This window comes from Euwallacea fornicatus, chromosome 38, assembly GCF_040115645.1.
Source record: "Euwallacea fornicatus isolate EFF26 chromosome 38, ASM4011564v1, whole genome shotgun sequence".
In the NCBI taxonomy this organism is placed as follows: domain Eukaryota; kingdom Metazoa; phylum Arthropoda; class Insecta; order Coleoptera; family Curculionidae; genus Euwallacea; species Euwallacea fornicatus.
Window position 1 is genome coordinate 800,815 of NC_089578.1, and position 27,406 is coordinate 828,220.

Sequence of the window (27,406 nt, forward strand, 5' to 3'; positions counted from 1 at the left end):
ATCTTGCTGTAACAAACGCTCAACTACCAGTTGGTCGCATACGAATTTCTACAGTGTAACATCAAAGGTCTTTCTCCTAATCTGAACCATCTGAACCCTGCCCCCGCGCGAAATCTTCGTCCACGTTCAGCGGCTCGATGGATTCTTACCTGTTGGGTTGACGACATGGAATAGTTAGGTTGAGGACTGTGGTATTGCTGACTGACCATTCCATGTTCCGGCCCCGAAAGATACAACGGTTGTTGGTATCCTCCCGTGGGGTCGTGCAGTCCCATGGCATCTTGTTGTTGGTTAATTTGTTGATTCATTTGTTGCATACCCTGCATTACATTGTTTAAATGAAGTTGCGACTAAAGTCGTAAATCGCATCGCACGCACGTACCTGCATTGGTGGTTGATAATGTTGTTGTTGCTCATTATGTCCCTGCTGATGTTGTGGCTGTTGCTGTTGCTGAGGTGGATGATTCATGTTGGGAATGTCGAATTCTTCATCCCCGAAATTGGGCGCATGAAATGTCTGAAAAAGAATTAATGCGTGATTTCATTGACGTAAATCCTCGACTGCGATGTTTGTTTAGAAATAAATCGTTCTCGGAAAAATAACGACTTAAGTCCTATGAGACATAAGTTATGCCTGATTAACTGTATTCTTCTAAGATTTGCACAAGGCCGGTCTTTCACGGTCACATAACTTGTCGGAACGGTCTCGTTGAAACATCTTGCGAATTTATGGCATTTGAATCACGTTTAATTTTGGTCGGAATGTTATAAGTCGCATTTACAAAGCAACAGAAACAGGTATTTCGGGACCACTCACGATGAAGTCCGAGGGCCGATATTGCTGATAAGAATGATATTTTTTAGGCTAAATCTGGTGAGATAAAATTCGAGGTATTGCGCGTGTCCGACTCACTAAGAACGGAATCGTGATTACGGCGCAATACCTTAAGCATTTTGTAAAGCAACAACGTCCGGTAATCCGGCTGGTGGGAATTGTAGTTGTAATTCGAACGGCGGAAAAATTGCCTCGCTTTTCTAACACTCAGTAATGCCTCGGGGATTACCAGATTTCAAACTGAATCACATACGTAGGTAATGGGCGCAGATACTATTGTATAAGCGGTGACCGAAAACCCGCTGGTTTTCTAGCATCAGAGCGTTCGCAAATCAATTTTCTTGATCGGCCAACAACGTGTAGTGGGCGAAAATTAGGAATTTCGTCTACCTAAATGCGAAATATTTTGCATTACGGCCTGGAGAATTTAATCAATTTTACTGCTAAAAAGTCGCACAATTTCTAGACCTTTTTTTCCCTTCAAATGATCCACCCTGTAGTTTTTTTTAAATTTATATTCTCTTTCGCGCGCGGTCGAAATTCTTGTTCGAGGCGCATTACTCGGAGCAAAAATTCGTTTCGGCCACCGGATTTTTGCGAGATCCTGTATAAATAAAGTCGGTTGCATTCTCTAGATCTTCGCGCAACAATTATTTCCCGTATATGCGTCTCTGAAAATACAGTTGCGGGAAGTCCAAATAAAGTTCCGAAAGTTAACTTATGGGGCCAACTCATGATGTGAAAGATGGCCGAGATTGGAAATCAGGGGCGAATTTTCCCTAAATTCAATTATCAAAATTCGACGACTCGGCCTCTTCCCCATTAGACGCCATAGTGGGCCTGCCCGGGCCCACCGGAAAGCTGCAAGTCGCCTTTAAAGTTCACAATTTGTTTGTAAAACTTGGAAAAATCTTTTAAATTAATAAAATTTCCATCAGAATCTCCGTCAGATTTGCCGAGGAGTCACGGTCGAATGTGCCTGGTGGGAAGAAAATTCAAAATGAACGGCGTTAAAGTTGCTGTTTTCCTGTGCTTGTAAATACGTAAAAAAGCGAGAGGGGCAAAGGAGAGAATGTTGAGACCGCCCGAGAAATGCCGAACAGTGCCAAATGGGTCATTTTTACAGGCTCTATCCAGATCCCCTGGCGGAGCAGGCAAAAACTAAATTTATGGTCGCAGGTCTATTCAACTGACGACCATTGGGAACAACACAGATGAAAATTTTTAAGTAAACTCTTGTTGGGGCAACTCCCACCCTTTCGGATATTTGCAAATCTTCAACTTTCAGAGTTACCAAAACCACCTGGATAATTTGAAACATGGAAAAACTGAGCATTCCGGTTTTAATGCGAAGTCCTGATATGTTCGTGTCGTATTTAGCCAAGAAATCCATGGTTGAGACTTAGGGTGCGATGGTAGTAGTGGTAGTGGTAACACGGGAGGGGGGAAACTTTGGGTTAGAACTTGAATTAGCGGCCATTTCCCCCCGAAGCCGCCCTCCCGCCACAGAACGGTGCGTTCTCTCACTAAAGGAGAAAAACTCCGTACGCTCTAGGATTAAGACGTCTCCATCTATTGCACAGTGCCAGTAGCTGGCATGAGGACTTCCCCTGTGCCCCGCAATGTTCGCGGATCGCGGTGTCCTCCATTTATGGAAAACGCAGGTCGGTAATGGGTCTCCTTATCACGTAAATGACATGACGCCAAGTGCCAAGTCGGTCGATAATCAGTTGTTGATGAAAGACTGTTAGAGAGAGGTTAATTTTTTTTTCCCTAGAGAAATATCCGTTTAATAATAAAGGTCATGCGACCCTCGCACTCACACTCAAATGAGCGCAGCTCCCAGTCGAATGCATACGGCCATGGCGCTCACTTTAGTGTGAAGACTAATTACTTTTCAATGTATTACATTTTAAGCTTGACTTGAGCGAAGAATGTTGTGAGCCGTAATGTGAAATTACACGTTGAAGCGGCGCGAGTTGAGAAACTCACGTGAGCGATGGCGGTAGCGCCGTGAAAAATAGTTGACAAAAAATGCTTGGAAGTAGGGGAAAACGAGGTTAAGAAAAAAATCGAAATCGAAGCAGTTCAAGTCGTTTCATCACAAAATGTCATAAGGGAGGTGCAAACAAATACGATAGCGGTTAAATGATTATTGTAAAACAGTGGCGTACTCACCCAGCAAAGCCCGCAGGCGAAAATCAAGCGAAATTTGCTTGTGAACGATAGAAACACCTGTTCAGTAGTCCTTTAGGGCTAAAATATGCCGTTAACGTTAACGTCAAGCAAATTCCCGTGTGCTCACAGCTTAAACGAGGCAGCCGACATTAAGAGAAACTGAATTGTCTCAGGGGCGTAATGTTTATTTTGAAAAAAGCGAAGCAGTAAAATGAAAATTTTGCCTCAGATATGCCGCACTCAAGATTTTTTTTTTTTTTGTGAAATTTCGTCCGATTTCATCTCCACAATATTGATAATGAAAAATTACAAAATTAACGAGAGCAACAATCCCCAAATCATAAATGACCACTGCGCTAACACTCGGTCGGCCCTCGTTATCAATGACCGCTGTAGGCGTCTGGGAGTCGATTCTATCAACTTTCTTGTGTCCTCCGTTAATGGTGTTCGAAGCCTTCGGCGATTTTTGCTTTCAATTAATTTTTGTCAGATATGACGCAGTTTATTTTCTAATGACGACCACAAGTTTTCAATTTCACTTAAACCTGGCCGGCACTTTAACGACGTTTGGGCAGTTATAAAGCAGCCATCGACGTCGTGACAAAAACGATAATTATTGTCGAGCCCTAATTTGTTCGGGGCGAAGCTTTCGGATTTTCCAAGTTCAGCCTCTTTGTCAGGCTTCGTCCGCGCTGACATTTTTCCATCCGACTCAAATAAGTTGATTTTGATTTCATCAGCCGAAATTGCTGAAATCCAGAAGCTCAAATCTCTACACGTGCACTCTCTGGCAAAGCCCAATTGTGTCCTCCCCCGTTTCTCCGCCCAATAAACGGTTTATTTCTGGTATTTCAACCGTGTATGCAACTTTTCTCGCAACGCGTCCGATTGTTTCCAGGTTAGTTCAGGTTAGTTCGGGTAGTTATCTTCTTTTCAAATTGGCCGAACACACGATTTCTGACGAATTCGTCGAGAATCGCCGCCCATTTCTCGGGCAGTCCTTCGCGGCCCGTAAATGTTTTATTTGGGGCCGCCCGGGACTTATTCGCGATTCTATTTTCGTCGCGCGAACGCCCGATAATGTGCCGGACAGTTGACGGACACATCTACTTACCATTTCGGCCATGTCCCTTTGGTTCTGTCCATCTCGGTAGTGGGTCAGAATTAAATGTCTTTCCCTAACGGTTCTTCGACGGCCCATTCTTCAGCAGTTCCATGTGACTGATTTGAATATTGCTTTGAAATGTCAAACTGAGGAACGACGGCTGTCAAATCAATGACGATTTTGCAAATTCAAATTGGGACATTTCGTGTCGTTTTTTTTCTCAACTGCGGGTGCACTTGAAGTGCACGTAAAATCCAACAAGTAGTTATTGTCACTTAAGAGTGGCTCATTTGAGCAAAATTTTAGCTTATGCGTTCTCGGGACTTTCGCATTAATTTGATTTCGTTATGACGTTTTTTCCCCATGGCAAGTTGGTTCTGTCCAATGCGGATTGCATCGTTTAAGCCGTGAGCCGCTGTAAGTAAGAAGTCTGACCAATGGCGAGCCGCTATTTCAGCACTTCTCCAGAAATTTGCTGGAAGCTTAACGTTATCGATTTATTAATCATTCGATTAATATTTGACTCTTGCGAGCTTCCACAACTGACGCATCCCGTTGCTACTCGCGGCGCCGCCACTGGAACATCACGTGTCAACAAACCAATGTTTTGTTAAGTTTTGAATATACCTCGAAGTGCGTGGAGTCTTCATGGAAAAATTGTTTTACGCACCCACTTTGGGCGTTTCGAAAAAGAGCTGGGGAGAAAACACCACCAACCAGCACAAAAATTCCCTTTTGGCATTTTTTTCCCTAGAAACGGACGGTTTTCCCACTCCGAGTCCATTTTCGAAAATGGGACAGGCACTTTCCCGTAATCTGGGAAATTTTTTTCGCTCACGTGTGGCATTTACCTCGTATACAGGGTCTCTACTATGTGGTGGCATTCACTTCGAAGGGTGACCCCTTGCCACATTTCATGGAAAAAAAGTTCTAATAAACGTATGTCCTGTCTTGCTTCATTTCCGCGATGCAGGGCGTTTCATTCTTTTTCCCGTTTTTCACAAGCATCTTCGGACTTGAGGGGCGATATCTCGATTGAATTCGGTATGCAGAGGTTTTCCCAGACGAGAAACTCAAATGTGATATCGGTTTTACCGCAACGTGTGAGGGGGGGCCACCTGCAGTAACGTTCTCGTGTTGAACTTGCCCTCACGTTTACGGGGCCCTGTTTGTTGGACTTCTAATGGATTGCGTCTGGGTCCCCCGTCAATCCTAAACGAAAGAGGCGTACTTGGCGGAAGGCCCTCAGAGCGTTGGTTTCCGAGGTGTCGACGATTAAAAGTAGCTCTCTCTGATAAATTAATTTGTTAATAAATTGCACTCAATGCAAATCGCGGTAAAACCGATGTCATATTTGAATTTCCCGTCTCGGGAAACTAATGGATGCTGAATTCCATCGGGAGGTGTTGCCCCTCAGGTCCGAAGACATTTACGGAAAACCAAAGCAAGACGGGACACGCGTTTAGTGGGACTTGCCTTCGTCGAACGGGACGAGGAATCGCCCATCGAAGCGATCGCCACCGTTTAGCGAGCACCCCGTATTTCATTATCTATAACGGCTGCCCGACTACGAGATACTAATCGACGACAATCCAGAAGCCATTTTTAACGCAGATGAAAGTTCTAAATCAATTCCGGGAAATCCTCCGCGACGGCCGCAAGAAAAACAAAAGCTGATGATTGCCCTAGCAAGCCGAAACGTCGCCTTCGAGTTTCGGCTTCGGAGGGGTATTCCGCTCGGGAGGCTCCATTTAAAAAAGGAGAGTCTTATAGATTTCGTCTCCCGAATAGAGCTTCGTCGAAAATAAAGGACTCGAAATGTTTTTTTTAATTAAAATACATCTTCAAAACTCGCATTAATTTAATTAGCTTGTTATGCACTCGGCGCTCCGAGAGACGTTTCCCGTCGCTGCCTTTGAGGGCGCGCAATAAGCGGGCAAAAAAACAACCATTATTGCCCTCACCTCGTAATCGTGCAAAATTTAAGTAGATTCTAAAAATATTGGAGCAAATCAAATAGAGGGATTTATAAATAATTTCGCAGGTTCTTTTGTTACGTTAGCTTTCGCGGAAGGCCTTAAATTAAATTTTATTAGTCCAGGGGCGATGAATTACGCTAAAGTGCGCCATTATGTAAATTTATTTGCATTTTACCTGGGTTTAAATCTTGTTCCGGACAGATGCAAATTATTCCTTTGGATAGAAAAAGCACCTCACTCCTAGTGAATATTTTTGGAATTAATGGCGTTTTAACTCAATTCTCCAGTTTACCGAAAGTCCCTGCAATCAGTCAAAATCGATATCGCTCAACCGTATTAGGCTCGAATCTAATTACAAGTTACCACCATTCCAAAGAGAATACATACATTCGTTTTACAGTAAATATGATCTATGAGCACAAAGTTACCTTGAAATCGTGGTCGTTGACCTAAGTTATATTCATTCTCTCATTGTTTGCATTATCTATCATTGGATCTACAGAGTAGTGAAACAAGGCACTGAAGAATTATGGGAGTTATTTAAGGTAAAGAGTGTCGTGACGCAGTCGTCTGATAATAATCGATGTTTTTTCGTGTTTACAATCCGAGCTCAATTAAGTTTCAATGGAGGGAAATTGTCCCGTAAAAGCTCGTATTATTCCCCTCGGAAGGGAGCGCGTATCGATTTTGATGCGTCCCGCGAAATGTCTCAGGGACCAAGAGGAAATTCGAAGATCAAAAGTTTTTAAGTATCGCCATAAATTTTACATAGTGTATCTGTTTACGCCTTTCTCTGAGGTCCAAATGGAAAAGTTATTATGTAAAATCGAGAAACTTTCCCGGGAAGATATCCATTTGGGAAAATGCATTTTGTTCCCTTATATTTGTTTCGTCGTGTTCGACTTTTATTTCTTTGAAGTGAAACGCGGGCGAAATATAATTTGCGAACAGGTATCCCGTTTTAGGGAAAATGCATAAAACGTCTTTTAATATTAATTCCCGAGTCGTCACACTCGCGGCCCGCCCATGTTGCAAAGTTTCGTTCCGTTACAATCAAAGCACTTTAAACCGAATGAATAGTCCATATTAAATTTTCAATTTCCCCCCAACTATCGATCGGCCGAAGGAAGTTGTTGAATTCGTACCGAACTTACATTTTCCAATTTAGAAGTTTTACGAGCCAAACTTTCGAAACTCCCTAAACTAAATTTACCCAAACTCGGAGAATAATTCATTACATTTAATTAGGGAAAAATAACAAATCCCGAAGCTCCCTAAATAAAAATTCGCAAAGTTGATTTATAATGTTCATATAATTCTTCTTTATTTTCATACGAAGTTATGAGCCATATTTCTCGGCTGTCATATAAATTACGTACAACGGGTATTCAGCTGAACTCTATTAAAGTTCGCTCGCTAGGTCCTGGCAAGGGAGAAGAGAGGAATAGGGGTAGTGATAAGGCAGATTATGTAAGTCATCGTCTTTCGAAACAGTCGATATTTCAGCCCCGCGGGGAGATAAGGACGAGCGCGAAAAAATGTCTCGAGCATCGGAAATTTTGGCCACAGGTAAATGTGGAAAGTTGCGAGGGTTAAGTGCACGCGCGCGCGCGCGCGCCTCTGACGGCCGGAGGGCGGAGAGCGCGCAGCGGCGCCGCGCAGGGCGGATTAGCTGCCACAGAATGGCATGTCACAAAGTCGATTCCGAGGAAAAACGTTCGCGTCAACCTAGCCCCGTCCTCGCTCTCTATCTGAAACATACCGGGTGTCAAAACCCGCAATTTTGTTTTTTTTTTATCGAGTCCGGACCTGCGCCGAACACCCCGCTACCCGACTTGGAGGGCGTCAGCCAGGCGCAGGAGCGCATCTTCCGAGAGGAAAACGAACGCGCATCGAGCGCAAGCGGTGGCGCCCCCAAGGCCGCGACCCCGATCGTTTTCGGTGAGAACGCGTCGCGCCGCTGCTTCTTAAAAAAAAATCAAAATCGTCCCCTTAACTCCGGTCGTTCTTGTCAGAAACATTAAATTTTTTTGGCAACGTCACGCGCTTTCAAGCAACAAACCGACCGGTCAACGTTGGAATAACGACCGAATTAGCTAGAGTAACACTCGACTCGTAGCAACTTGCTCAAACGAAAGTTGAATAGGATGCGGAAAAGGCCCTCCGGTAGGCTGAAGGACCTTTATTTTTTGAAAAAGCAGCGGCGCAACGCACTTCTCACACGAAATAATTCGCCTGCATTTGAGAATTCGTTTTTCTCTCGAGAGATGCGTCTCTCCGCCTAGCTCGCCAAGATTGATACAAATGTTCGACGCAGGTCCGGACTTATTAAAAAAAAAAAAAACGGCAAACTTTAATCCCCAGTATTTCAGACGGGAAACGAGGACGGACCTGTCATGCACGCGTAAACTTTTTTCCTCGAAATCGCTCACGGATCGCCCGTTAAATTTGCGACGTACTATTCTGAAACGCCCCGTATAGGCAGGACCGTTGCTGCGGACCGCGCTGCGCTCAGGGCGTCGCAGATATCGCACCACAAATTCCCCTCGACGTTAAGGTCCCCAAGAAAGTTTTTTTTTTAAATGGTGCCGCGCCTGCGCAACGCCCAATCGGCCCAGGTGGGGGTAATAGCGGGAAAACAAGCAGCAGCTTAAACGAAGGCGACTTAAGCAGTCTCAATTTCGTTAGCGAAATCCATAGTTGAAATATCCCTACGACAAGCCAAATGAACCGGCAACGTTTTCTTTTAAATTATTGTACGGGGTGTGTCAAAATTGTTTCGGTCGGCGACGATCTGAAAGTTCCTTTGAAATGAAAGCGCGCAAAAGCTGCAAGATGGAGGTCGACGTGCGGGTCGGAGACAATTCCAATCGTACATTATCTCGAAAAGCTGCACCGGAATTCGTATTTTCTAATATTGAACGGAACCCCCTGTATATTGTTGCGTTTTGGATTTCTCGGAAATTTCGAAAATTATTTCCGCCGCCTCGTGCCACGTTGGACCAGACGTTTTCCGGAACGATGAGGAAATATGTAATAAAATTTCAATTTTACCACCCTGTATTTCTCTCATCGTCAAATGCTGAATGGAGGAGTTAAACCGAGTTAAACCTCAATATTTTCACGTAAACGATAATTTGTGTTTCACTCGGGCTATGGGGCTCTTTGTATAATTTAACAAATTCTTACCTGTTCCGTCATGTCGTATCCGTTGGACTGAAAGTTATTGGACTGTGGTATACTTAGGGAAAGGTCAACGTTCTCGGATCTCTGAAACAATAAAAAGGAACATAAATAATATGTAACAGGTAATGGCGCTTTATATAGTGTCAGTTTCGAGTACCTAAACAACAGGGGAGAGCAATATTACATAGATATAGTAACGTTATTAACAATAAAAAAATTAATCTTGACATATTGGCGATCGGCGCCCCAATGCGCAGCAACGGTTGAAATAACACTCGATTTTTTTAGTGATGAAAAAAATTTATCCATTGGCGTCACCAAAAAAAAATTATTATTATAAAAATAAATAAATAATATTAAAGTTATTCAATGCTCATTTCTCCGTCGCCCTATCTGCACGACCAAATAAAATTCCCTATAAAACTCGTGACTTAAACCTATCTATCGGCTCAAAAACTCCCCGAACAAATCCTTAATTCACTTGTGTAAATAACAACTGTTTTCATCGTCTTTATGTCTCTCAAATTTCACTGCTCTTTGGCACACACGTTTCGAGGTTCGTTTTCGTTCCAACGCGAATCCGTCGTTAGCACCGGAGGACAACAACTTTTAACCATAATTTCATCGAAAAGAAGTTTTTTTTCAAAAAAAAAAAATAATGAAAATGCACAGGACTGGTGTCGTCACAAACGAGAGACTCCCATGCGGTTTTTCTGCCATTTTGACGAATCCTGCCAGTTTAAATCCCTAATAATTTCGCTTAAAAAATATATATATGATTTGCAGAGAACGTGGAGACACGTGATTAAAGAGCAAAATTTTTACGCAGAAAATTTTAGTTTTGGAAATATTTTCATTTCCAATCTCGCTTCCAATAGTACTGCAATTTCCTGGAATTACGCTTAATCCTGCTCATTCTAATTTCCTGGAATTATGTCCAATCCTGGTTAGTCTCCAAACGCCTGTTTAATTCCTCACAAAAATTTCCCATTTCCAGAGTAAATGAGTAAGTTGTTCCTTTAAAAATTTCTGTTTTAGGACGGTCTGCATTTCAAATTTTCCACACATGGCACACACATGGCTAGCTGAACTACCTAACCCGAACTAACTTCGCTCATTCTTGAAACATCCCCATGTTCCAGTTCAAATTGGGATGAGGGGGGTGAAAAGAGGAGGACAATTTAACTGTCTTTTCAAATTTTTAACGAAAAATTAATGTTATATCACCAAACATCGCACACTGGTTAGATGCGGAACGTTTCGGCTTACCACGACCCCATCGGCAAAGGCGGCGATCGAGGAGCGTGGGGCAAAAAGGACACGAGCCACTTTTTACAATTTTTCGGGGGAATCAGAAACAATTAATTTTTTTTTGTTTTTCGTGTCTATAGTTTTTGCATAGAAATAGGAGTTCGGCTAGTTATCACAAAACAATGCGGAAATGGAAAAAAAAATGTATTTTCCGCAAGAGCGGGAGGAGCCAGTTTGAAATTAGGCCAAAAACGCAAATTTCAAGCTTTCCCAGGAAGAATATCACAATACATAACACAACGCGATGCAATCAATCCAAGCAGTTCTTCTTCATCCGTGCTTGGAACTTCTAAAGTTTTCGTAACAGGGTCGCTTTTTAAAGTGTCATAAAATGACATGTCAGCTTTGGCGCCCGCCCTGCAGCTGGCTGCGCGCCATTTTTAAATTTCGCATCCTCAAGAGCCGACACTTACACTTCTGTTTTTGGCTAAATTTGGCGGAATTTTATAATTAATAAATATAACAAAAGTAATAAAGACATAAAATACTTCGATTGGTGCGAGTCGTCACGACTTATCCCGTTCGTGTCTCAAAGTTGTAAAAGGGCCGAGTCAAGCGTCCTCATGATTTCGTTGCTCATCGAATGTTCGTCTCGTGTTTGCACCAAACGATGGCTCACGCTTGGTAGCTGTGGGACTCATTTTTGGCCAGGTGGAGCCTCATCCCCCTTTGGCATTAAGGCCCTCAAACGAAGTGGCAAAATCTGCCGAGTGCTTCGACGCTGGGGTATGTGCCGATTATTTATACACCCTGTCCCGAGTTCGAATTCATTCTAGAAGCGGCCCATCGGACGTACCGGAAGAAGTACGCCCATGCCGGCTCGGTGCGCGGCAGCTCCAGTGCCGTGCCGATCCGAAGTGCCGTGTCGATTCCACCGTTCCGGCCAATCCAGTGCGTGTGCCTTTTTACACGGTGCCACTTTTGATATTATTTTATTCGCAAAATCCATGCACCTAATGGAGTCTGCTTGTCCCATCAGTGAAGGTAATCGCAAGACGCATACACGCGAGTCTCGAAAGTGCTTTATGTCCCGCCATTAGTCGCATTTCTGAATAAACATGCCATGCCGACTCAGTGCGCATGCGCTGCTTCATACAGTACTATTTGGAATGCTGTTTTGCTCCTATGTTGATGCTCCTCATGTGCACCATCTGTTAAGGCCGTCGCAAGATGCGAAATTCGGACGCATAAACTCGTCTCTCAATGGTGTCCGTCATTAGTCGCATTTCCGCATAAACATGTCGCGGCGACTCAGGGCGCGTGCGCTGCTTCGCGCAATACTATTTTGAATGTTGTTTTGCTCCCATATCGATGCTCCTCATGTGCACCATCTGTTAAGATCGTCGCAAGTTGCGAAATTCGGACGCATACACGCGTCTCCTACAAAACTGCTTTATGTCCTCACATTAGTCGCATTTGCGAATAACTATGGCCTGCCCGAACGGCCCTTCCGACCTCATCCGGTTCGTGTGCTCCTTGACACACCATTATTTTGAATATTATTTCATTCGTAAATCGCCCCTTTCAGCAAAGCATTGCCGTACCATCTGTTGAGATAACCGCATAGTGCTGAATTTGGACGCACAAACGCGTCTCTCAAAAACGCTTAATGCCTTCGGTATCAGGGGCATTTCCGATAATTATACCGTGCCCAGCCGGCCGTTTAGAGCCAATCCATCCTCTCAACAGAGCATCTCTGTGCGATCTTTCGGCTTTTAAGATATCCACGAAATGCGAAACTTAGACGAACAAACTCGTCTCTCGTGACCACTTCGTCTTCGCGCCAGTCGCATTCCCGAATCGTACTTTTTCGCGGCTTGTTTATTACAAATAAAGCAAAATTTACTTGTTTACTAACGTCATACGTACCTCTAAATTAATAAATATACTACGGATTAGTATCGATATATTTGATTAGATATACACTATTAAATGGCGAAGGCGACAGAATACACGCTGTATTACTACTCGACGGGAAAACAAACACGAGCCCACGAGCCCACGAGCTGTTTATCACTAGACGGGAAAATGTTGCCAATACAAAAAGTGGGATTAATGGAAAGATTCACAAAACTGTTCGGTCCATATTGAGTTGGGTACCATGGAACCTTCAAATATTCGCCGATTATTGAATGAATTTGCACGTGGACCCGGAAAGAGCGTAAGTTAGGTTAAAACACGGACCACCGTTCGGACCAGACCCGACGTAGTCATAGATTATTTCTGACCGTCGCGTTGTGCAAGATCGCATTCGTTTCCAGTACTGAGTGCGGTGTTGCCGCTGCTTGACATTAGAGAAAGAGAAAGAGAAAGATCTCAGCTTTAATTTCTAGGAAAAAGCGCGCGATTTATTTATTTATTTTTTTTTTAATTAGGAGTCGCATCCTAATTGCGTCACGTTGACGTGTGTCAATTGCGATGACGTTTGACAGGTGGAGGGAAAATCTTGGAAGTTTCTGGGGAATGAGACGTTACGTGCGAAGCGAACTTCCACGAGGGTTTATTTAATTCAAACGGCATCCTGTAGGTGCGGGGCAGATCCGATTACGATGGTTATTTACGTGTAGAGGGAGGAAATAATAAAGTTACAAGCGCGGGCGAGGTTTGAAACTCGATGCGACGCGGAGGGCCCTTTTTCGGTCAAGGATATAATAATCCTTTAGGCCTCTCGCACCTACGACGTTTTACGCACAAGTAACCTTTTCGAATCTTTCGCATGTCAGTGGAGCAATAATATACCTAATTGTTCGATTAAGGGCGGTTAAAAAATTAGCAGGTTTTATTTTCACTTTACGATCTGTTGCCAGGAGCGACGGGCGTCATTGTAACTTTACGGCCCGTTGCCGTGACCGACGGGCCGTAAAAGTATAACAACGCCCGCTGGTGGTTGTTTCCGCCACGAATATTTACATGTAAACAAACAGTTTCGACTCGTTTGTGCGTAAAAGAGATTATGCGCATTTTAGTTTTTTTGTTTTTTTAGAGCTGTCCAAGCTCCTGGACCAAAATACGGCCGAAGGTGATTTGTGGAAATGTAGCAAAAAAGGGCGATAAAAAGAAAAAAATTCCCCGCGATCGTGTAAGAAGGGCAGTTTTCGCTAGTAGTTTATCCCAATTGAAAACTTTGTTTTCATCTCTAGAGTAAGATTACGCCATAACGCTAATTTCCGTTCCTGGCGATAAAAATTAACGTTACGGGAATAAAACTTTCATCTCTGGAGATGAAGTGCTCGTCCAGGTCTCGGAGGGCCGTCCAAGAACGAAGCGGCGACCTGGGCCGGCCAAGTCTGGCGGGGGGCCGCGGTAAGTCACTTGCTAAGCCGGAGAGCCGCTCTCGCCGTACCGGCACTGCCCAGTTGGGAATTGTCCCGTTCGAACGATGAAAAATTCAGTTTCCCGGCATTTCCTAACCTAATTCCGGATTCCATTATAGGGATAACAATTAAGGGAAACAACGCTCCTAAATGAGCGTTAAAGAATCGTTCCTTATTCGTTACGAGTGCAAACCAAAGAGTCTGAATTATAAAATAAAATTCCAGCCAAACAGCGGAAACGCAAATATTTGCTTTTTTGTTTAGTACCCGTGTTTCACAATTATAATTTTAATTAATATTCTGTTTTTCTAAAAAGAAAACAAATAAACGGCTAAAGTTTGAACAATGAAGATTAAAAGTAAACAACACTGCGAGTTTTGAGTTTAAAACTGCGGTGCTGCGGGCGGAGAAGGGGGTTAAAAATAGGGGTGCAGCCTTTATTTCCCCCCTTTCGTCAGATGTATTCCGCATCGGGTTTACAACTTTTGCCCTCATAATTAGCCACCAGTCATCAAAGCGTCGCAAGTAGGTTACCCACGGGTATGACTCAACACGGTCTTTCCTATTTTAGACCTAGTTACGATATCTTGGTTAATGTCAGACAGGTTCTCAAAGATTTTTATTTAATTTTTTTTTTATGGTTTCTGTGCCCTGATTCGAAAAAGCCATTGTCCCGAACGTGAACGACAGTCGAAGCGTGGGTGAAAATATCACTGAACATCGAAATTATCAAATGCTACAACGAGCAAAGGTCATTGCGCCTTCCATGACCATTACGTAAGTGATGTTTACAAACCCAATTTGTGCATACGTATTCGTCCCGCAAATGCTGATTTATTATCGTCGGACACTTAATGGGTCTCATATGGACCACACGGTATTCGGGAAAAATGCGAAAATTGAAGACAACAATTTTTCATCAGAAAGTTGTGTGCGTGATTCACAATCATTCCTATGACCATAATGGATTTAGATCGAGCACCAAATTGCATAGGCCGAGATGCAAAAACTAATCTCATATATTAAGCCGTTTCGTAACATTACGGTGTATAATTAATTCCGAGAGGACTTACCTATTTGATTTACGTTCTGAAATTACCTAGAGGCTTAATTGAAATTACAGCTTTGGAACAATTTAATTCACGTGTGTATCTCTATAAACTGCTAGAGCGAGATAAGACAAAATAATATTTCATCGTGTAGTCTAATTAAATTGCACACATCTCGGGAAGAAATGAAAAATTTGCCTTTTCCTCCCCGTCGACCGTCGCCACAGCTTGACAATTTACTTTGGCGAGGGGGGGAGGGGGGGGGGGCAGCTCGAAAAACCACTCCGTGATCTCAGACCACCCCCCGCTTCAGGACCAGAGGAAGTTCCGGCAGACTCATCCGTCGGGGAACGAGCTGCGAAAAGAACGCGTGGAGGAACCATGAACCTGCGAAGCACCACGAATCGCTTAGAGATGTAAAATCATTAGGAATGCGCGATCCGAATGAAGACGCGAACGCTCACACGGATATCATCAATGCAAACAATAACTCCGGCCATGGGAAAAATTCTTTCGGCCTTAGAACACTCGTAGACATCATCATTATCTCACTGACAGGAAAATCCAAGGCCCCCACGGGGGAAACTCTAGGAGTATCACGTGGAGATCATCAAGACTTCGTGCTAGGACCAGTTTTTTGAAATCCGATGATGGCTGCATATGCAGATGACCGGGCGATTTGCTCGCGGCACGAACTGAGGAGTCGGCGAAGACCAGAGCATCCCGTCTAACAGCGCTTAGAGCCGGAGAGTGATGATGAGAAGACGAGAATTTGCGAGAGACATCAGTTGAGAAAACAAATCGTGAACACGACACTTCTCCCAAGCCAAAGAGGAGGAAAGTGCCCGGAGGCAGATTGGAGAGTGGAACATTACATAGGAATGACGTCGATATGACGCACATTTGTTGACATTCCGCGCGCCTGCACGGCGTTGGTCGCCTCGACGTCAACTCCGGGGAAGATTTACTCCGGGGATTCGCGGATGTCGTCTTCAAGAGGTCGGGACACACATGGGCATCCACATACAAGGGGTGTACGGAAGTCTTAAGAAAACCATCACGAGCATTTTCGAAGGCGCACTCATCGTTCTAATGCGAAGAATTCACGGGCCTGGAGCAATAATGCGAAGAATTCACGGGGCTGGAGTAATAATGCGAAGAATTCACGGGGCTGGAGTAATAATGCGAAGAATTCACGGGGCTGGAGTAATAATGCGAAGAATTCACGGATCTGGAGCAATAATGCGAAGAATTTATTGGCCTGGAGCAAATGACGTATGTGGGCAAACTGTAGTTTGCCGGTTGATGTGCTACGTTCAGTCACCTCCACCCCTCGAGAGAAAGTATGGAGATCTGCTACACGTAGCCCCATGTCCCTGTTGAATCGCTAGAAGAAGAAGACTGAAAAGACATTCCGTACTGGAGCGGGTGCGATTCTCACAAGTTCTCTCATGACGCGCGGCTCTGAACTGCCCCCCCCCCCCCCCCCCCTAACTTTTTAATCATTATTACTATTGGAAAAAAAAGTCCAAAGCGGCATTAAATAGGACGAAAAATAGTATTTTTTTTAGCGTTTGTTTATTTTTCTACGTTCGTCGGTGGCGGTTTTTTTGATGTTGAGGCATGGGCCAAGCCGCATCTCAAATTAAAATTCCGTCAAAACTGCACTTGACGGTGGGCATTGCGAATCGAAATCTATCGATTAGTTTTTCAGAAAAAACAGGCATAAATTTGGTGAAAAAACGCGATACAGGCTCAGTAAAATCGTACGTAAATAACGGAAAAACTTGTTTGTTGATAGAAAATTGGTTTGTTTTGGATTTTGTGATCCAAACGGCCTTTGGTTATTTTAATTTTTTTTATTTATTTATTTTTTTTTAACCAAAGCGTGTTGGTAACGTGGGTGTCCCAAGCTAGTCAAGGAGAGTATTTGGTATTTCGAGTTTTGTGAGAAGGGAACTGCCGCCCCGAAGCGGCACGGCTCTTGCCGGAAGGGCGGTTTCCCCCCCGTGGCGAACGAAGCAACGTTCTTTTAGACGAGGTCGACTGCCGGAATTCCTAAGATGCTAAAATGCCCCTTTCGGGTGATCGGCAGGTTGACTGCTCAAAACGTACTCTGCACACAAACGAATCTCGAAATTTCGAGAACTTCCCGCGTGCCCTAACGGACCCGAAGTGGGCGATTCGCGGAAATAATCTCAGGGCGGAATTAGAAAAATCCGTTATCGAGGGAGGCGAGTTTTCGCACGCGTCCCTCCCAGTCGGAGCGTCCCCGCATTTTCGCGTCGAAACGCAAAAGTTACCGGAATAATGTCCCGTCATTTTACCAAAGTTTGCTCATTATTTCTTCCCAATATGCAAATGGAAAACACGTAGTGTTCGGCCCAGTTTTCAATTATCTTGGTGCTAGATGTTCTGTGTATTATTGTCCCCTGTTGTTTTTCCCAGCGTTACAACTAAAGGTAAATTGGCTCCCATGTAGAACGAAAAGAAACAAAACGCAGCAACAAAGCTAAAACTGCGAATCATTAATTAACCCTTTTTCTGTTTTTTTTTTGTTTTTTAACTAACGTTCGAATTGGGCCCCAGATGCATGTTTGTTTGCCTTTCTCCAATAAACAAGTCCATTTTGTCTTTTCAAAGTAACGTACAACTATCAATGTTCCGGAAAAAGGGAAAAATAAGAAAATCCGTACAAATTTACGAGTTTCACGGTTCTATTCAAATAAAAATCGTACATCATTTCCAGGACAAGGGGCAATTAATAACTGTGCTAAATATTGGGCCTCCGGCTCGGATTTTTCGTATTCATGACCTTCTCTTGTTCGGAAAAAATTAAAAATCTAAATAAAACATTACGAGGGGCCCTTTGTTTTAGTTATATATCGCAGATCGCGGCCGGCCATTGTTTCTGAATTTATTACTTCGACTCCCTTTGTCGACAAAAAAATGGAAAAAAATGCAAAAGGCCGGTTACAAAAGTGGTCTTTGTATTGCTGCGTTCCAGTTTTGCGGCTTCGAAAAATTGAAACCCTTTTCAAACGCGGATTTATTGACCAATAAAAGCAATACAAAAATTATAAATGCAGTTTGTTGTGCACGAAAGCGAAAGATGAAAAGGGAGCGTCGTCGCACGCGGGGCCGAAATCGGGGACGAGGCCCGGCGCGACCGTCACTGGATTACACATAAAATATGATTTGGATTATTAAGAGAACCATATCCAGGAATGTTATATATTAAGTTAGTGAAATTAAAGCAAAACTGCCTCGGTCAACGGGCACACTCGAAAATTTAATTAAAAAGTTAAAATTAGTTTTTGTTGTAATTCGCCATTTTTAAATACTTTTCCTTTTGTGCTTGTACAATCAAAACTTTGTCGGGAGTATAATTAAATGCCCAGCAAGATAAGGACCCTCAGAGCCTCCATTCAGATTCATATAACTGCTATTGCCCGTTTTATAATTTTATTGACTAAATTTCATTTCTTCTGTTTGGCAAGCCGAAAGTTATTATCTTTCAGTTAAACTGGTTCTTTTATCATTTTCAAACGAACAGTTCCAGACGGTTTTTAATAACGGGTACCTCCGGGTCCTTATTATTGCTATTTTAATAATAGAGCAGCGGTGCTTTTGTAATTATATTTCTAACGTCGAATCATCGCCGGGCCACTACCGGGCTCCTATCCGTATCTACCGCACTGCTGTTCTGCAACGCTCATTAGCGGCACCGCGAGAACTCGATGATGAAATTAATGCGTTATTAATTAAAGAACATCCTTTAAATTAACAATATAAAATGACGGATCGCTCTATTTGCGCCTCAATTAAAAACTTCCCATAAACTGTCGATTTCAGTTAGGTAATTGCGGTCGGGAAGACGACAATCGATACTCCGGGCGTTTGTGTTTCGTCGCTCGCAGTGTCAAATTAGACGGGCACCTTTGACAGAATTTCAGTTTTTCCGGGCGCAGTTTAGACGGAAACGCGGCGTCCTGGCTGCGCGCCCCGTCACGCACGCTGCGCGTCTCGTCGGGTCGCGCGCACGACAAAATTTCCCGAGCCGTCGCCGTACCGCCGTTACGTAACAGCTCCCACCGTTCGTGCGTTACGTAACGCCTTGTTCTTTCGTGACCCAATTTAAATGAAATGAACATTTATCATTAACCTTTCCAATCAACTATACGAAAACAATTAATGTTGAATAATTCCGAAGTCAAAGTAATGAGAGTGCGATTTATTGTTTGCGATCAAAAATCCTTGATATAACACTTATTAGATTTTACACCCGAAGTGTAATTAACGTGGAATATTTAACAACTATTAAGCAAGAGCAACAGCTCGGAGAGCCAAATCCATTTATAATGATTCATTCGAGAATTATGAAAAATCGTAGATCACGTTGTTCTAGATCCGTCAGTCATTTTCGAAAAACAGTTCGTTTTACAAGGTTCCACGAAAAAGTGGCGAATTTATTGTCACGATGATATTCATCGCTTGATAAATTTAGGTTTTCGCAGAGTGAAACACTTTTCCGATTTCATTCAGTCCGGATCGACGAAGTCGGATCGAAGGGGAGAGATTGAGGGAGAAGGTGACAATGGCACAAAACGTCGGCTCTAAAGTGTTGCTTCCAACTTCCAGGCAGTAAAAATGTTGCTCCACACTCGAAGCATTTAAAATGGCACTTGACAGTTTGTTTTGCGGCATTAAAATTTCACTTCTCAACGGCACGCGCTTGCGCAAAAGACCACTTATCGATCAGTTCAGATACTCCGGCGTGCGGCAGAAATGCTACTAGAAACGTGGTGTTCGACTAAATACTGCGTGTACAACACCAACTGGGCTTCTTTATGATCCAACTCGAGTAACTCTGGAAACAGGCAAATTTCCACTGAACTAAAAAAATGGCTGCGGAATGAGAAATTCTCGAAAGAAGTAAAAATGGACCGGTGAGGACTCGAATGCGTCCAGGCGGAAAAATTTCAAAATGGCAGACGCGAATCCAGCCCCCCCTCGCCGAAAAAGTAAAGAGAATCTGGGCGAACACCCACTATAGAATCCTCCAGAACCATCCAACAGCAGCCGATGCGAAAACTCCAAAAGATCTATCGAAAGATTTTTCGGAAATCATAAACGTTTAGTTTCAAGGAAAATACCATTGCCCGGACAAGAGGTGCATTCTACACCCAGAAAAACCCATACTACCCATAGATGACTTTCGGTTCGGATCTTTCTATGGCGCTAAGACTCCACACTCACACGGACAGGAAATTTCCTCGATCAATAGAAAAAAAAAATCCAAAAAAGTACGGGGAAAGGGTCACATGCGTATTACATAGAAAAATATCTGCTTTTTCGAGTGAGGAGGCTGATAAGAAAATTAGTGAGGAAGTGCCTAAACCGGCGCACGGTGCTGCATTCTATTCAGGAGAACGCGCCCTCGGGAAACTTACATGGGGAGCACTCTCAGAACGCACCACCGATTTATCCGAGTCAACTTTTCTATAGTTCGGGATTGGTGAGGAATAATCTAAACCGGCGCATAGAGTCGAATTCTGTGCAGGAGAACGCACCCTTGGAAAATTTACATGGGGAGCACTCACAGGGCACTTCGAGGACACACCGCCGATGCATCTGAGTCAAAATCGTGATTTTTCCCTGGTTTTTCTATATCTCAGAATTAGTGAGCAAATATCTAACCCGGCGCATAGAGGCGAATTCTGTGCAGGAGAACGCATCTTCAGAAAATTCATATGGGGAGCACTCACAGGGCCCACCACCGATTTATCCGAGCCAAATTAGTGATTGTCATTTTTTTTTTTTTTTTGAATTTTCATTAGGAACTAAAATTAAATTTCCTATTTAATCTCCCTCAGAACCTCCTTCCTCGAACCGGCTCAAAAAAATCGCGTGTACATAGTTTCCTGCCATTACTCCACGAGTGCAAGTTTAGCTCTTATACAGTGAATTACTATTATGCTAGTTGAGTAAATATCATTTATCCTGGGCCGAAATGCTCCAAGTTCCTCTTTCCTTCGAGAATGGCGATTTATTTAGTACAAGTACCAGAAAAGAGAAAAAACATGTATTTTCTCGACAGGAATTTAAATTAACTAAGCTTACAATTTATTTTGAGGAAAATAATCCAACTCCTTAATTAGATTCGAAATTCTGTCATGTTTATTTCTATTAAATAAATCCCTTTTTTATCGACCATTCTTTGCTTTTATGCCCTGTTCCTTCTTTTCGCCCCGATCCACAGCGGTTCCAAAAATGTTTCGACGGACCTCGGCGAGGCCTCGACGTCACGGCTCCGTCCTCTAACCGTTATTTTTCTATTCGGACTCGTTCACGTGTCCCAACGTCACGCAAAATCCTGCGTGTGCACAAACTTCGATTCGGGGACCTCGAGCATCTCGCGAAAGTTTGACCATCGCCGGAATGGGAATGCCATTAAACTTCCCCCCATTTCGCGTCCCTCATCCCCCGAGCAATTCAAGCCCCAGTTGGAATTTATCTTTTATGTATGCAAAATTTAAATTATTTGCTTACAATAGCAGAAATTTTAATAGGATATCGTGGTGTGTTGTCTTAGTTGTTTGTGTAGGAAAGCTGGAATTTTCATGTTATTTATTGATTGTAGTCACGCTTTTATGATGTGATGGATGAACAGATCTACGTATATGTTGTTGCATCACCCTTTTTTTTCTTTTTTTTCTTTTTTTTCTTTTTTTTTTTTTTTTTGAATGAATACAAATCTGCAGCTTATTGTTTTTGCGCTCGCAGTGAGGCGTTTCGGGTTAGTTTGTTTATATTGTTGCTTACCAGATTTTTCGGTCGTACAAAAGCTATTTGAAGGAAATAAATGTTTTCCACGCTTCGGAACTATAAATTCAAAAAAGGTTTATAATCCCGGAGATTTTACCGTGTTCTTTTGTGGAGACGAGCAGGCCACATTAATATTCATTATACTTTTAATTACGTCTACTTTGTGTGCCAGTTTAATCCATTTATTTATATTTATGTCCCCATGAATTTTAATTATGTGCTGCTTTTCCTCTTATAAGTTATTTACGTATTAATGTTTTAATTGTTTTTATGGCGCGTACATTTTTGACAAAAATCAAGGGACGCGGTCCGGCCGTGCTCTCGTCGCCGAACGTCGGCCCGCCGTCAACGGCACAAACCCCGTTCCGGTACTGTCGGGTTAACACGTGAAGGTGCTTTATCGTATGTAAAATTACTTATTCATAAGATTCATGAAAAATCATATTTTATTATTGTCTTCATGCATTATTCATTTGTACGGCCTATTTTAAGCTCCGAGTGAGAAGGTGATAGCGGAAACCTGTTTAAGTGTGCTAGGCCGGCAAAAACCAGCATTGAGGAATGCAATTTCACCACATGTAATCGATGGGTTTAATTGATTTATTAGCCAAGATTATTGGATATTACACCGAGATTATTTACACCTTTTTGGAGAAATTAGTGATTTATGAACGGGCCGTCGAAGCGTCGATAAATAAGACATTGAGGAACTCAGAATTAAATATATAATTAGACCGAGTGCCGCATTACTCCGTCACCTACCGGGAAGGGATTAAAGGATTAATTTTCGATTTACCTAGCGCCGGATTAAATTCCTTTGGGGAATTGAATCTTTTCAAACTTCTTGAGGGGGCATTTTAAAACGAATAAAAACGATTTAAACTTACGCCAGGTTAAAGGTGGCCTAAAAACTGTCTCGGCAAGAGCGATTTTCTCATAAAAGGTGTCCGGTTTTTTGTGGCGCAATCTTAACCGCAGATTCCACCCATAAAAATATTATCAGTTCACAGCACAAACTGCATCGAGGAAAGCTTCGCTGGGGAGATACAGGGTGTCGAAGTTCTATAATTTTTTTGAAAAATTCATCCTTCATTGCTCCGAAAGTTTTTGAGATTTTCAGCTCAAATCCTGAGCGCGAGCTAGTGGCATAATTAGACGGGTGTCTCTCACATTCTTCTCCGATGGCGAGGAACTCGCTGAACGAAAACTATCCGCAGAGATGGGTGGACCAGTTGCTTGGCCTCCGCGATCGCCCGATCTAACACCTCGAGATTTTCATTTTTGGAGGTTCACGAAGGGAAACGCGCACGCTACTCCTGTAAACTCTCAAGAGGGACTTACGAGGCGAGGAAGAAATTTAAGAGATGTTCGGCGGTCTTCACGGCGACGTTCTAATTTACCTGCAGAGCGTAATGGCGATCATTTCGGACAAATCCTGTAATAATGGTTGTTTGACGTTGATTTGAGTCCCCAACGAATGAATCATCGCCGTTAAATTTATTCCGCACTTGAAGTCACTGTTGTCCTCCTGTCCGCTATTGTTCTTCGTGAAAAACCCGCTTTGCTCCTGGATCATCGAAAAAAGAACGCGCACTCCGGGTTACGTCACAGCGGGGTGGCAGTGCCACGTCGGCAGAGTGTCAGAAATCGCCCAAATCTGCTCGATGGAAAAAGTGACGTGAATTGCTCCGCCATTTCGCGAAAACGTAACTGAAAATGGCGACGGACGCCAAAGCGAAGAAAACACATAAGAGTTCTCGAATTGAACACTGTGCGGCGCACGGCGAAGGGGCTTCGAACGGCCGTAACCCCGAAAAATATCGCCCCGTAGATAGTCGCGATCGTCTGCTGTTACTTAATGGCGTGGACCACAAGGAGTAACTTGTGCGCAAAGTTTGAGCTAAACGCCCCAGAAACTTGGGGAGATAGAAAAGATAAACATAAATATAAAAATAAATAAAATTTTAAAAAATATATAAAACACGAACGCCCTGTGTTTCCCCAACAAAGCATCTCTGAACTGTAGTTTATACAGCGAACTGCCATTGTGTTTTCTGCTTGGATTGTGCGGCAGAAACTCTTCTACGAAAAACCCAAACACCCTGTATATTCCTAACAAAGGATCTCTCCACTATAGTTTAGAAGGCGAAGTGTCATTATTTTCCTTATTGGATTGTGCGGCAGCAGCCCTTCTACGAAAAACCCAAACACCCTGTATATTCCTAACAAAGGATCTCTCCACTATAGTTTAGAAGGCGAAGTGTCATTATTTTCCTTCTTGGATTGTGCGGCAGAAGCCCTTCTATGAAAAACCCAAACACCCTGTATATTCCTAACATAGAATCTCTCGGCTATAGTTTAGATGGCGAAGTGTCATTATATTTCTGCTTGGATTGTGCGGCTGGAGTTCCGCCACAAAAAAACGCAAACGCCCTGTATATTACTCGGCCAGGAAGGCGACGATCGTAAAAAAAATTCGTTAACTTGATGTAAGATGACATATTTAGTCTTAGAATTTAATTAGACGGTAATTCCCCGAAATCGCAGTTATAGAAGTTTAAAATTAAATTACGTATTAGCACAAGTTAGTTCGGTATTTGTACAACATGTCCTCTAATCTGGCACGATTTAGACTTGCATTAAGTTACCTAAATTACGTAAACTTTATTAAATAACAAAACTTGTCTAAAGTGGGATGCAAATGCGTTTCCAAGTTCTAAGTTTGTCGTCGGCAAATGTAAGTTTCCCTTCGTCGTATCTTCCATCCGCAATTTTGCAGGTCGCCAAGAAGGAGGTTAGTGATAAGGATAAATAGCGTTGTGCAAATTCTCATTATTAATTTTATCAAAATCATCAAGTCCAACGAAGAGACTGATACAGAGAACGAACTCATTCTCTTGTTACACTCGGGAAGATAATTCGTTCTTTTTATTCCGATTCTGATTATTCTGGGTGAGATTTCCGCCCGTAATCCTGAGAGATTTAAAATGATCTGTCTAAAGTGTAAGACAAAGTGAGGAAATCAGGATGTTTATTCTGTCGCTGGTAAAGGTGTTCTTGTCTAGCAAATTAAATGGGGCGCCTCTTCTCGTGTCGCTCACGTTGCAGATCCCAAAAGTCACTTAATCCGACCCACCCGAGGAACTATCTCTTCCCCTGTCCATCTCCGAGAAAACGATTTTCGCAATGGAACAATTCAATACAGGGTGTCTAACGAACGCGGGCCGCCATCTGTACCTCGGAAAAGGTCGAAACTTGGGCGACGCACCAAAGTGGAGGCGATCGATCGATTAGGAGGAATATTTTCGTGAAAACGCCACTTCCGGTTCTACCGGAAACGAATGTCAACTCGTTGATTTTCAATGAAACACCCTATATATTTGCCGACTCCGTGGAACGTCATGAATATTTTCCTTCCGTAACGTTCTGTATCTTTAGATCTAACCGTTTTCGTTTTCCTCAAAAAAGTCACCTTTCAACGTCCGGCACTAAACAATTTGTTTTAAGCAGCGCTAGATGGCGCAACAATCGTCGACAACAGGTCCCTTTCACCTGTAAGACGCTTTGACAGGTCCGCTCGTTTCAAAACGATCTATTGCGCGTTTGGGGCGTTTTCCTGATGGCTCCGGCTTTTCTGGATATCGAACACCAAACGCACGACACGTTCTGGTCGATACTTCGTTACGTTCGCCGTAAATGACGGACACATGGCGATAATATTCGTTTGATTAATTTACGAGTGCCGCTATATCGGGGAGCAGCGCCACCTAGTGGCTGCAGGCGCTACTTAAAGTAAATCGTTTAGTACCGGATGTTGAAAAGTGATTTTTTTGGACGAAACGAAAACGGTTAGATTTAGATACGGACAACTGAGTTCAAAGTGGGACCCATTTTTGGCGTTAAATGTGCATTCGTTGAAAAATGGGGGGGTTCCCGTTTAAAAAATTTGGCTTTTTTACAATTCCCGGGTGACAATTTTGGACTACCTTTGCCGACACCCTGTATGATTGATTCAACTCACTGATCCGAGGACTGGAAAGCGCTTCGTGCAGTGGCGCAGAATTTCGTTGCAAAATACTGAGCCAATTTCGAACTATCGGGAAATGCTTTCACGGCCGAAGCCAGTTTATTCTGGAAAATTCGTCAACATCTCGAAAACCGTAAAATTAGGTACGGAACGGACTATGCGCGAAAAATACTCGCAATGTTCCGCAGAATCGACGAATGTATAGGGTGTCCCACTTGAAATTCCGGCGTAACCGGAAGTGGTACTTTCGCGAAAATATCCTTAATCGATGGGCCACCTCCGCTTCAGCGTGACCGGTTCCCAGTCGTAATTTCGAGGATGCGGATAGCGGCCCGCGTTCGTCGGACACCCTGTATGTGGACGCGAGGCGGGACATGGAAAAAAACTTGGAAAACCGCCGTCGACCCACAATTAGAAGTCCGAAACAAGCACAAAGTTAATATCTCAGAATTGACTGAGAACGCAAGCCTTTCGTCGAAATCAAGGTTCGCCAATTGAATCGGAAACCTGTACGTTATTCTGCGATTTTAATCAGAAAGATATAACTATTCATTATTTTGTTATTACGAAGTTTTAATTAAAACGTCATGTTAACTGTAATAACTTGTCGTGACGAATAAACCCATTATTCTGAAGTGAACTTGCTATTTTCGTATGATGTTTCGGTTGCTTTTGATGGGCTCCGGTGTATTACGGCAAATATTTATTCATCTGTCACGAAATTCGCTTTATTCGTGAAAAAATAAAAATAAATAAAATAATAATAATAATAATAATAATAATAATAATAATAAATCGAACGAGGGCTCTCGCGCACATTCGAAAACGACGTCGGCAGATCTCGGCGTTCGAACCCGCGGCGAGTGGGTTCGCCGTCGATTTCGACGGGGTTCGTTTCCACGTTAAAGGGGGCCCGAAAGGATTAATTAAATTTAAATAAGTGCAAGCAGTTTTAGCTGAATAACTGAGGGCACCTGTTATTTTCTCAACCGTAAACTCGGTTTAAATACTACCGCAATGGCAAACAAGTGGCAGATCTACAAAGATTCTCACACAATGGGAAAATAAACTCCCATATGTCCACTTAAATGTTTTAGCCAGCAAATATTTTAACAACCTTTTTATGTCGGTTAAATTTACTTTTACTCGCCTAATTATTACTGCCATTGCAATGGTACGGCGAAGCCCCATCTCCGTGTTCTTTGCCTGTTTGCACTCGATAGAAGAGATTTTTTTTCTTCCTTCGTGTTCCATGCTCCTGACATTCTCAATATATATTTTTTTTTAATTTACTTTACCTTATAAGCAAACCAATATGCATTCAAATCATCTAAATCGATTTCGTTCGATTAGAGCCTCTCTTTGCGAACGCCAGCAATTTTCATTCAATAAAAGTTGCATTGAACCCTGAAACTCTCCGTGCTTTTCAGCAAACTTCACTTAAACACTATGATTATTTCTAATGGGCATTCGCCAACTGGCAATAGCCATCAGAATTTGTAATCGTCCTTTCAGCCTTTAAAATGGCCCTAATTTCAGGGTGTTGGTTACTTTTTAGTTTCGAACCAGATACGGATACAACGACCTTAAAGTC

General features: G+C 43.0%; 1 protein-coding gene across 6 annotated transcripts in view; it reads right to left on the bottom strand.

The window, feature by feature from the left end:
• LOC136349475 (TOX high mobility group box family member 4) overlaps positions 1 to 27,406 on the bottom strand; it is a 114,616-nt gene that overhangs the window by 14,521 nt on the left and 72,689 nt on the right. For 5 of the 6 annotated variants that reach the window (XM_066301047.1, XM_066301052.1, XM_066301051.1 and 2 more), the window contains exons 2-4: positions 9,287 to 9,367; positions 383 to 517; positions 150 to 320 (exon numbers count right to left, since the gene is read on the bottom strand). In XM_066301047.1, coding sequence (XP_066157144.1) covers positions 150 to 320; positions 383 to 517; positions 9,287 to 9,367 — 387 coding nt within the window. Of the gene's footprint in view, positions 1 to 149; positions 321 to 382; positions 518 to 9,286; positions 9,368 to 12,463; positions 12,813 to 27,406 lie in introns of those variants that run through there. The other variant, XM_066301049.1, reaches the window with a different exon arrangement.